This window comes from Hydractinia symbiolongicarpus, chromosome 4 (genome assembly GCF_029227915.1).
Source record: "Hydractinia symbiolongicarpus strain clone_291-10 chromosome 4, HSymV2.1, whole genome shotgun sequence".
NCBI classification, from domain to species: Eukaryota; Metazoa; Cnidaria; class Hydrozoa; order Anthoathecata; family Hydractiniidae; genus Hydractinia; species Hydractinia symbiolongicarpus.
The window spans coordinates 24,036,487-24,048,912 of record NC_079878.1 but is presented as its reverse complement, the minus strand read 5'-3'; the positions used below and the strand labels follow the sequence as shown (position 1 = coordinate 24,048,912).

The 12,426-nt window shown below is 32.5% G+C and overlaps 1 protein-coding gene across 4 annotated transcripts; it reads left to right on the top strand.

Moving 5' to 3' along the window:
- Nucleotides 1–12,172, top strand: LOC130641953 (frizzled-5-like). 4 transcript variants are annotated; one of them, XM_057448990.1, is made up of 3 exons: nt 1–125; nt 7,590–7,739; nt 8,815–12,172. In XM_057448990.1, exon 3 carries the CDS (start codon nt 9,162–9,164, stop codon nt 10,902–10,904), a length of 1,743 nt encoding a protein of 580 aa, XP_057304973.1. In that variant the 5' UTR covers nt 1–125; nt 7,590–7,739; nt 8,815–9,161; the 3' UTR covers nt 10,905–12,172. The 4 variants fall into 4 exon arrangements, with proteins under 4 accessions (XP_057304973.1, XP_057304974.1, XP_057304976.1 ...); XM_057448991.1 differs by lacking the exon at nt 1–125 and adding an exon at nt 2,642–2,763; XM_057448993.1 differs by lacking the exon at nt 1–125 and adding an exon at nt 4,582–4,598.
- Nucleotides 12,173–12,426: the final 254 nt, after the last annotated feature.

Here is a 12,426-nt window from a genome sequence, read left to right as displayed (position 1 = left end):
GGCTTGACACATTAATAAAACACATACATATCATCATTGATGGTCAGTCATACAGTAGGCTAGTTGATGAAAAGCGCGAAGGATTACCGAGCTAATTTAACCCGATTCATTTGGATCCAATTAAGGTTAGCATTGTTTTTTATCGTTGTTATTCTTTTTCTGATTTATTTACTAGTACCGTACTTCAAAACAACTTGTTGGCTTGTTATGTGATGTAGTAAACTTATCTATGGATCTATGAGACTTTCCTTATGAGGTTGTAATGCATTTAAACCTGCTCATTTTACAGGCTTAGTAGAAAGGCTTTTTTAAAAAGAGAAGGCAAGTCCAACCTTTAAATGAATAACCGCAATGCTTAATGCCTTCATTATCCAGCCTTTTATCAGAGTTACTATAACAATATAGGGGGTGAGGGGATATTCTTTACTGGAACCTTTCCTGCTAGATAGCTAATATGTAGAGAAAAGGCGTGTTTAACGTCTAGGATGTTTTGTCACCTCTAATCTTACTCAGATGTAGTACCTCGTTAAAACTCCGTCAACGCAACGGTGAATCAAACCATCGTCTAAAACTAGATAATTTTCCAGCCATCTTTCACATTAGTCTAGACAAATCACGTCGTGTTTGGACAATATCAAAATCTTTATTCTTATTGAATTTTGACAGACTTGGAAAAGGAAAACGTGTCTGATGTTGTCATACCAACAGGCCAACCCATTCTATATTAAACTGCTGTAAACAAAAGCGTTTAGAATGGAATGAGCACAAGCGTGGTGGGTTTTTCAACTTGTAGGCAAGCTTCCTCTAAAATGAATTGCTCTCTTCTTCCACATCACATAAGTAACAAAACATGAATGTTGTTACCATACCGCAAGTTACACTGCGCTACAGTTTTTCTGAAAATGTGCTGGAAACTAAGTGCGTATGAATGAACACACAAATGACATAGAATAGGACGTTATTAAATTCCTTGATACGGAAAACGATATTTTAATTATATATTAATGGTATAATTAATCATATTTAGATGATTACTGACATTATTAAGAGATTCCTCTTGACATTAAATCTGTTCGAAGGAATGTTTTACGAATTTCCATGAGGTTTTCAATTTAAAATTGCGCAAGAAACACCAGTGTAGTTTTGATGTTTTTAGTGGAGCTGGAAGTTGTGCGGATGCTTAAATGGTGAGGAAAGGCATAATACTGAATCATTAAAAGGTATATGAAAAAGAGTTAAATTTTAACTGACAGACTAAAAAAGATTAAAATGTGCTGTCTCTATAAAGAACAACACGGACCGGTAAACAACCCGGTTAAAAAAAGCAAATTCTATCGCATAAATATCTGTCTTGAAGTAGCAAAGCCTACCGCGTAAATGTACGCCCTAATGTAGCAGAATCTACCGCGTAAATGTACGTCCTAATGTATCAGAATCTATCGCGTAAATATACGTTCTAATGTAGCCGAGTGTACCGCGTAAATGTACGTCCTAATGTAGCAGGTCAACCGGGGGCACAAAGTCCATTGCGCACTTTTCGTCCTTACTGGATTTATTCCTTTTGACAGTCCGCAGTAATTGCGTTTCTATTTTATTAATTTTTTTCTTCTCCACAAAAAGCTTAATTTTGTTTTAAAAATAGACAAATTGATAAGACTTATCAACAAACACACAAATGTTGCTGTCAAGCTAAGAGAACAAATAAACAATTTAATTTTTTAAGCTTTCGATAGATTTACATGGATTATCTTAAAAGTCGCCGACTTGAATACCATTTTTTATGGAGCTTATTAAAGGCTAGCTGGTGCTAATCCTTATGTCCACCTTGTATATTGTCAGACAAATCTTGTCGTCTTAGCACGCATTAGAAATGAAAGATTAATCGACAACATCAATTTGAATTTGCGGAACTCTTTGGCAAGAGTTACTACGTACAGGGGCCTTTATTGATACTGCTGCTAAAATGAATATTAATATATAAACAAACTTTCAACCGCGAGAACCTATATATAGCACTCACACTAACTTTCGTCCCAGGACCTTTTATGTTTTATTTCAAATCTAAAAAAACATGGGGACGAGGTTGATATATGTGTTTAATTGCTGTGTCACAGCTAAAACGAATATCTGCTCTATGCACACACTTATTTACCGCAGTTAACGTTGACATGTTAAATAGTTAAAAAAAAATATTGGAAGAAAAATTAACACCTAACCTTAACGTCCCTGTGTAAAATAATAAGAAGCCCTGGGGATGAGGTTTGCTCCTTGTTTAGATTCCATTCATTGAAGAACTCTTAGCAGAAGGTTAAAAACTACTAAAAATTGTTTTGGCGGGAAAATGAAAATAACGATATTCCATATCCTTTCTGATTCTACTAAAGCATGGGAACTATTATCCGAGAACGAACATTCATATGAAGTTGTCCTAAATATATGTGTTACTTCACATCTCTCAAATGAAAAAAGAATCCAGTAAACATCTCAATAGGAAATCTCTCATTTAAATGCAACACGAAAATTTCCCAACAGTAGGTGGATTTAAAACGTGACCTTTATAAGACTTTTGCGTCATAAGCATAGAGTTGCTAATTTAATTAAACTGTCGTAGAGAAGTAAATAGAAGTTTTGTAGATAGTCTTCCAATATTGATGAACTTTGCGTGTTCTTAAACCTCTCTGCACGTTTTTTCCATGTATTCAACCAACCAAGTCATAAAAGGCGAGCGCACAGAACTGCATTTAAAATGGCTTGCAACTAAAGGTTAGTCGATTTCTCTGTAGATGACGTTATTTGGGGACTTTTTTTTAGCTAAGCGATACTTCTTGAGCTACTTCATCCGTGAAATTTGAAATTGACCAATCGGTGTAGTGTAATCCTGAAGAAAGTAGTTGCATGATAGAGCCACTAGAAAATCTCATTGGCTCATCGAATTTTACACTGGCATACTTAAAGATTCCACATCACCGCGATAAACAGTCAAAATATATGCAAATTATTAGTTAGCCAGTAGAGAAAGCCACGGGCTCAGCCGACGTTCATATTAGCATTATTTTGACTATCATTTTAAACAAATCACGGCAAATATTGTAGAAAATACGATGGGCGTGAAATTTATCCAATTAAATACAAACATTTTTAAATAATCATTAAAGATTACTTTCTCCCAAATTACGACACACTCGCTTTATTAACCTAGTTGTAAACGATGTCTACAAATTATAAACCCTAAAAATTCAGACCAAGAAAAAGATCTTAAATTTTTTGACCTTGGAATGTTTATTTTTTTAAAAAAAAATATATATCCCACTGGGAGCGTAATAAAATATTAAATTTCATGAAAACAAATTAAATTTAGTAATAACAGTAATGCCCTCCCGTGGGTGTACTTTAGGGCGTTCTAACACATAAAGTGTTATACTTTGGGCGGAGTGTTAACACATTTAAAAGAATAGTGAATATATGCTGGGCCTACATGTTACTGTTAGCAATTAACAATAAAATCTTGTGAAGAAAACATGCACTGTTTTTTTAATAAGTTTGATTTTACTTTTTATCCAAGCATTTTATATTCATAATGAACACGCCTTTGAGTCTCATCAATTTACTCTCAAAAAATTTTCCTTCATTAACTACTTTTTTATTCTTTAAATAATTTTGTAAGTCAATTTTTATAAAGATTTTTACACTTCCGTACTAGTTGTCGACATGTGAAAAATCAACGGAGATGTTCGGTCACGTCATATATTTCGTGTCACACCTTTTGTCGTGCATTCTTAAAGCGATTTTAGTAGCCATAATAAAAACAGAATATTCAGTTACTAATAGGAGATAATGCATGGACATCATACCTAATATAGAGCAATGAAACAAGTCTTCTAATTTTTTTATAAGAACTAAGAATTTGGCTTTAGCCATATTTTTTTCTTATATTTTAGGCATTTTTAATTCATTTTGCAGCACATTAGATATTTTGCGACCTAAAATCCAACTGTATAGCTACAAGTTTCGCGAAATGGCAACAATTAATTCTGTGAAAAATTCTATCATGTGAAAGATATTTTTCAATATTTGTTGTGACTTTTCAGTCAAAGGAGAAAAATCAGTAAAATTTGATCATTGTCATTTTTCTTATTTTTACTTATGTTCGGGAACCCTCAGCGTCATTGTATTTTTAAATTGTTCCTACATAAGAAATGTTTTGTTTCAACTTGTATATTTCCCGCCTTTTTGTCGTTGATTAACAATAAGTTTGAAATAATGTAACGACCGCGGATACGCAGACGATTAACATGTAACGCCCATTTTGCTATGAAATTGACAACTTCAATCGTGTTAACTTTATTTTGATTGGCTTATTTTTTAATTTGATTGACAGCTTTTAAAAGAAAAACAAAACTAAACTAAACTAAAATTACAAAATAATATAAAAGTGAAAAAAAAATGATTTCTTGTTAATTTTTTAATAGTATTCAGATGTAACAAGATTTTTTCTCACAATAACAAACGATTGGTAAAACAAACTATAGCGTTACTGTTGTTAGTTTTATGTTCGCTACACTGAATGATCAAATTTCAACATTAAAGTTTAAACCAAGGTTAGTTTTAAATATATCTATATGACGTTCGCTGCATTAATACTATTTATGTATCTATATTTAATAAATTAAAACACAGTTATATACATTTTTTATTTTATTTTCAAATTCAACCCTCTGCGGTGTTCTGACGCCATGATAAATGGGTGAAGAAATTTCTTTTGATAATATTTAAAAAACACGTGATATGTCTCCAAGGTAACCACATCAAGTTATGATATGATTTGTCTATAGTCCAATCAAAACGCACAAGAACTTGAGTTTTTAAACTCTGTCTTTAGAGCAAATTTTTATATTTTAGTAGAGAAAAAAATAATAACAAATGAAAAAAATAAAATAACAAAAATAAAACCCATCGTAAGTAAGACCCTTTTTATTCTCCTAACACCCCTATACAACTTCAGGTAGGTTGAGAAGTTTTTCCTGGGTTGAATTGATAAAAAAGCAAGCAATATCGTGTATAAAAATTATATTAAAAAACAACAACATTTGTAAACGATTAAAACAATTTTGTGTAATATATTCCACTCTCTTTTCTTTTCTCTCTCGACTTCTCAACGCAACAAAAGCAATATCCCACCCTCTTATTCAAAAACGTTCTCAATATCATTACTCAAAATTCAGAGCTCCTCCCATCAATATAGAACCTAGAGAGTAAGGGAAAGGATTTCAAACTCACTATTCATAACCACTTATGAATTATTCATACAGAGATTGGAAAGAACAATTTGCTTGTTCACTCTAAAACCTATTCAAGTTTATCGCATACGTGGTGCATATATCTAATATATATATATATATATATATATAAATATATTCACTTCGTTATAACACTTTTTCTTGACTTGGAGAAGACAAAAATAACAGTTTAGTAGCAACCTGCGTCGTATTGATATAATCAAGGTAATTATTTGTTTATATTTCATTGTGTATGATTTAGCAATGACTTAGAACGCGTGTAATCACCATCAGCTGTTGTTTCTTCATGAGATGATTATTTTAATAAAGGTATCATTGACGAAAGCAATACACAACCAATTTTCATGATATTTGTGTGTAATAATATTTAACAGAAAGCTTCATGTACAACGAGGTGCTGTTTATACAAAAAGCAGCTTACCATCTATTGCTTTTTTTTTTCTTAAAGTCAATTTCGAATTTGCGATCTTCCTTTATCTTCATTTACAGAAACATGGAGCCACACAGTTTTTGTTAAAACAAAATTTTGTAAAAGCAGAGTTTAACAACATTTTCATTTTAAAGACGCACTAGAGGTCATTGCTTTAAAAAACAATTAGTTTGAAGGACAAAGTGTCACGTATAACATGAAATCTATATTCTCTTTCTTTTTTTATGCACTAAATATATATATTTCTAGTTTAGGGATTGATTATCAACACTTTCTTTCTTATTAAACACTTATTACTATAGCCATTTGATTTAGATTCTCGCTTTTCCTCCTTTTTATTATAAAACCTCGGTTATTACTTTGATTTGTACATTTTAGAAACAGGTCAGCAAGAGGCTGCATGTATCCCATTTTACGACCTACTGAATACTTTCGCAGAAAGCCAAAATAACGATAAACTAAACTCTCCCCCGTCTTTTATAAAACAGCAAAGCATTCTCAAAGTATGTTGACTATATATAAACACGCACCGGAGAACACGGTGCTAATATATTATTGAAAAGTCACTAGAAATAAAAGTTATTTTCGCTACTATGTTTGCTACCATTTTTAAAAGTGAGGGAGGTATTACTCGACATGTGAGATATTACAAACAAAAGATTGCGCAGCGAGAGAGGCGGAGCACTTTCTTAAATTTAACACCCCAACCCCTTGAATGTGCTATATATTCGCAAGTAATTAAATTAATGCATATATTAGACCTTCAAAAAAGCTTGAAAAAACATAGCAACTTACCAAAGAATTATTGACAACTGCTCATATTGTTAAAGTTTGTCGTTCCAATATTTACATTGAAACACATTTTCAGGTTTTGCTTTAAGGACATTTACATAAATAAAATTCCTTGAAATATTTTATAATCTATTTCATGCAATTTAAATGAAATATTCAGGTATATGGAACGCAAAGAAACTCATGTCACTTCTAAATGCTTTAAAGGTATGAGTGCATCGAGTGAAGTATTCCTTCCCAAAATTTGCAAAGGTTAGACAAAACGAAAACAATTCAGCTAAAATTTGACCTCTATTTTTATCCTTCATCTTAATCGTGACGAATAAAAAATAGAAAAGAACTCTGTGGAGAAGGTTCTCTGAGAGTAGTCGAGTGAAAAATCAATTTCGTACACAGACCTTTTTAAAAAGACGCCGGAATCTGAGCACGAAATTGGTAAAAATCAAAAAAAAAATACTGTCGTTTCAAAACGCTAGAAACGTCTCTACTTTTTATTTTTTTCTCATATAACAAACAAGCCCCCATAATTCACAATATGCATCTTTAACCATTGTGCACAATGAAAGATATAATAGAACAACCATTTTGTTTTGCATAATAACCTCTTATGACGTCATGGGAAGCAACCAATTTTCCCGTTAAGTTTATTCGGAAAACGTCCCGCTGATCCTGTATAATTATACATCTATAACTTCAGAATAGAAAAAAGAAAAAAGAAATGTGGTTTTTTTCTGTGTGACGGAAAAAAGCATGAGCACTAAGTTTATAAATGGTTAACAGCTTTCATATTGGCTTTTCAAGCCAGGTTCATTACGATTATCGTCTCTTATTATTGTTTCTTTCAATATAAAATCACAACATATGGAAAAAATCGCAGACGAAAACTAATATTTACAGTGATACTGCAACTCGTTTTCTTTTTCATCGTGAATACATGTCCTAATCTTCGCCAATTAAGAGATTTTTAAACTCAGCGTGGCCGCGCATTCCTCTTAGAAACACGCGGCCAACCTTCGACACATTAAATTCTAACAGGATTACTCAAATAATTTAATTACGTCTCCTTATAGCTTCAACGGCGAGGGAAGAAAAGACCCCGTGCTGGACGCCATTGTGAATAACATATATGCTAGAGATTATAGACTTTAGACAAATCAAAGAAAATAAAAGACATCAACTTATACATGCTCGAATGATAACAACTATCCTAATATAACGAGGTAAGAAGGAGTTTATTTTATTGACTTTGGTGGTAGATGAATGGATATTAGTGAAGGGAAGCACGTTATATATTCTATTCTAACTATCGTTATTGTTGTTGTTGTTGTTGTTGTTGTCGTTATTCATATATGAAATACAGCCTATATAATATGGTTTATGACTTTTTTTGGAAGATGTTTTGCTAGGATCAAAATTTCCCAGGTTCAATTCAAATAAAAAAGGAACATTCTAATATCGCCCTGATATCTTCATTAACCTGTGGGAAGCACGAGATGTTGTATAAAAAAACAAAACGACACGATATTGCATGCCTATTTACCAACTTCGCACCTTGCAATATTCACGTATAGATTTTTATCGTAGAATAAAAAAAGAAGCTAAATATAGCTAAACACATAGGGAGGATTCATTTAGTTGCCACTGGGTTGGTAGTGTGAACTCAAGTGTGACTGGCAAACGATGTCAACGATGACGTAATAATCAACCAATCAATCGCCTTTTCTTAAGTATTATAAGGCAAACAGAAAGAAAATAGACAAGTGCGCTGTGGGAATTCGTCCTTAAATCGATGGAATATTCATGCTTCTGTTGTAGGGATAAGTTTTTCTTTTAAAAATGTGCTAATATTTTTTAATTGGCGGACAATAGCTGTCACGACTTTTTTTAATTTATGAGGATGCTAATGAGCTGACGAAACAATAAAAGAAAGTAATTACGAAAAAAATTAGAGCTTCATAGATAGCTAAAACAGTACAGTAGTTCAGTGATTAATTATATAGCGTGCAGTATCAACGTGTTTTTTTTTTAACTCAACACAAAAATAGCATTATGTTTCATTTGCTTTTTTATCTGATCTAACTATTTGTGAGTTATCTGTTTTTCTGTAATATATATTCTATACATATACCCGAGAAAGAACATAACTGGAATGGTCGAAGAAATATTTTTTTATATATATATCACACTGTTTTAAAAATCCCATGAAGTATTTATATTACGATTGTGTTATATATTTTTATTTATTTCTTTATTTTTATATATTTATATATTTATATATACTTATTTTAATTTTAGATTCAGCTATTATAGAAAACGGAGACAATACAAACACAGAAGAGAGTGCAGAAAGAAAAGCGAGTAAACCAACAGAACATTATCGCAGCTTTTTTGAAGTATAAGTACTGCGTTTGGTTACACATGCGATTAGTTTGTAAACAAACATATTCAGATTGACGAAGTTTTCACAAAGATAAAGTCAAGAATTAAAATTATCCGAAGTGTTTCTGATATATATATATTTTATGTATAAACATATATTTGAGACACACATCAGACAAAAATAATAACAGACGAAGCTATTATTTATTGATTTTATAACACCAAAAAGGCCACAACACGTAAAGAAACTTTTAAAGTCGGAAATGGAGCGGTTATTTTATACTCGACTGATAATTATATCTTTTTTACTTGTGGGTTTAACTTTGTCGTATCGTGGAGACAGACGTTTCAAGAAAAGAAAATGCGAGAAGATCACAATTCCGCTATGCAAGGACATTGGTTATAATTTAACATACATGCCGAATCAGTTCAGCCATAAGACACAGTTCGACGCTGGGCTTATCATCCATCAATTCTGGCCGTTAGTATTAATAAATTGCTCTTCGCGGCTTAAACATTTCGTGTGCTCGTTATACGCACCAATGTGTGATCCGATATTTCACAAGGAGATTGTACCCTGTCGTTCGTTTTGCGAAGAAGTGAAAGACTCGTGTGAACCTATCATGAAACAAAATGGTTTTAAATGGCCGGATCATTTGAAATGTGGTAATTTCCCAACACGACAGGAGAATAACATATGCATGAAACCAAGTCCTGAGAAGAAATCACCAAGCGAAAAACCTACGATATCTTCAGCTACGAAAGGGAAAATTCCGAAAGTCAAAATAATAACTCCTGAAAAACCGTCTCACAAAAAACCTCCACGCAACACACAATCAAAGCCAAAACCTACATCAAGATTAATTCGAACCATTATAAGAAAAAAACAGTGGAATGGAGGTTGCGGATGTCTCTGCCAACCTCCTTTCGTGTATCCAAACAAAAGCCAGAGGGCTGGTGAGGAGACACCACCATGTGCGTTGCCCTGTAAGAAATACTTCTTCAGTGAAAATGAAAATAATTTCATGACTTTTTGGATTGGATTGTGGTCGATCATTGCATTTATCGCGACGTTAATAACAATTCTTACATTTTTGGTGGATCGAGCCCGATTCGATTACGTGGAACGTCCTATTATACTGATCGCGTTTTGTTACGTTCTTGTATCGTTTGGTTACATCGTTCGATTAATCTACGGACACGAAGCTATAGCGTGTAATAGCAAGACCAACTTAATACGTTATTCCGCCACTGGACCAGCACAATGTACAGCAGTCTTTATTTTAACGTACTTTTTTACAAATGTCGCATGGATTTGGTGGGTGGTACTGTCAATGAATTGGTTTCTCTCAACCGGCCTTAGATGGTCTCACGACGCCATTTCATCGTATTCGCAGTATTTTCATTTCATAGCCTGGCTTATTCCGACCGTTCAAACAATGGCCATCCTAGCGATGGCAGCTATCGACGGAGACCCGGTCAGTGGATTATGTTCTGTTGGAAACCATGACAACAATACATTGACAATATTTGTTATTGCACCACTATTGATATATTCCATGTTAGCCTTTTCGTTTTTCGTGGCTGGAATACTAGCAATTTTTCAATTGGATAAAAAAACGATAGTAAACACGCAACAAAGCGTGGATATTAAACAGAACAGATACATGTCTAAAATTGGCGTGTTCACATTCGTTTTGTTGATTCCGGCAATTACGCTAATAGGTTGTCATTTTTACGAACACAACAACAGAGAAGCATGGGAAAAGTCAAAGAACTGCCCGTGTATGGGAAACAAAAAGACACCGCAATTTTATATGTTTTTGTTGAAATACTTTATGTCTCTAATGATTGGACTTGTAACTGGTTTCTGGGTACTGGAAAGTCGTACCATGAGTGCGTGGAAGAAATTATTAAAAAGGTGTTCTGCGAGTCAAAGATGTCAGCATGAGAACAATAATTTACTGACTCATCATAAATACCCTCATCAGCCAGTATCCTTGTAAATTTTAAAATATTTGGCTGTTCCTCTTTCATCTTGTATTTATGCTCAGTGTTTTGCTAATTAAGAGTATGGGTACGAGGTGGTATTTATATACATATATATTTTACAATATTTTTGGGTATCTTATTATTTATTAATTTTTTTAGTTTGTAAAAGTATATTTTGTTCCTGTGAAAAATTATAAAGTTCCTCCACTGTTTCACATTTAAGTATTAATTATCTGCTTGATAAAAAAACTTAAAACAACTTTTTTTGAAAAGCAACTTTATTGCATTCAGGATGCCAACCAACTGAGACGCTAATTGAACGGGATTTCCGGAGGCGATCAGGATTTACTACTACTTTGACGTTTTCGTTGACGAACAAATAAACGAAAGGAAATAAAAATCCGATATAAGAATTAAAATTTTTATAATAATAGAGGAAGGATTACCGAAGGAAACATATTTTTATTCTCCAAATCGTTATTTTATCTTTTAAAAAGTTATTTTTTCTGTTTTTATATAAAAATAATTTTACATGAACAAATGACCGGGACAGTTTTTAAAATTGCTGTTTAAAACTCCCCTTGTTCTTGAGAAGAAAAAATAACACAACAATAATAATAAGTAAAGATGGCAGCTGCATAGCGTGGCAGCATCATGCTGAGAAAATCATATGTGAATTTGTTCAAGCCATATGGTAACTCCGGAATATATTCACTCCTTTTGATGGTTTACTTGAATAACGTGTAAGATATAGCAACGTCTGAGAATAACACGTTGGCACCTGTCTCAGTTGGAGGGAAAAGATTTTTTTGTTTGTTTTTTTATTTATTTCACTGTAGAAAAAAATATTCGTAATTTTATAATTCTTAATAAATAAAATCTATTTTGTTTTGATCACTATATATATACGATTTTGTCTACAGTAAATAAAAAAGCTTACAAGAAAAGTCTGCAAAGTAAAATTTACCTCGATTACCTAACAATTTTTCTCGCTTATTCAGTTGTTTTCTTATATTTAATTGTCTATCTTCACGTATTTTTTGAAAAAGAAATCAGAGTTTGATTTAATCTTATAACTCAATATTTCTCTCTTAAAAATTATCCCGCTGTCTAGCCATGCTTCGAGCCATGTCACCAAAACCCTCTCTTTTGTTGTCCTAATTTAAAAAACAATATTAAAGTTGCTTGTACTTTTTTCTTCTCGATAACAACATAGAAAAAATTGTATAGAGGAAATTGTAAATATTACGAATATTTAAAATACATGACCTTTTCCTACAAATGGATTTTTTTTTTGCATTTTGGAATGAACATATTTTTTTGCTCTGAACCCTCTACTTTCCTTGTTTCTAATATAGCTGAAAAGTAGGAATTGAGAAGTTTGGAATTTTCATTTTTACATACTACGCGCGTGACAAATGGTGAAAACGTTTAGTTTGGCAATTTTCAAGATGGCCATTTACTTTCAAAAAGTAGGTGATATGAATTTTCCAGAATTTTTTTGGTCCGTTTTGCTGACTAACAAAACCGAACCTA

Coding starts and splice junctions, on each gene's coding strand:
- LOC130641953 (XM_057448990.1), top strand. CDS start 9,162: ATGGAGCGGTTATTTTATACTCGACTGATAATTATATCTTTTTTACTT.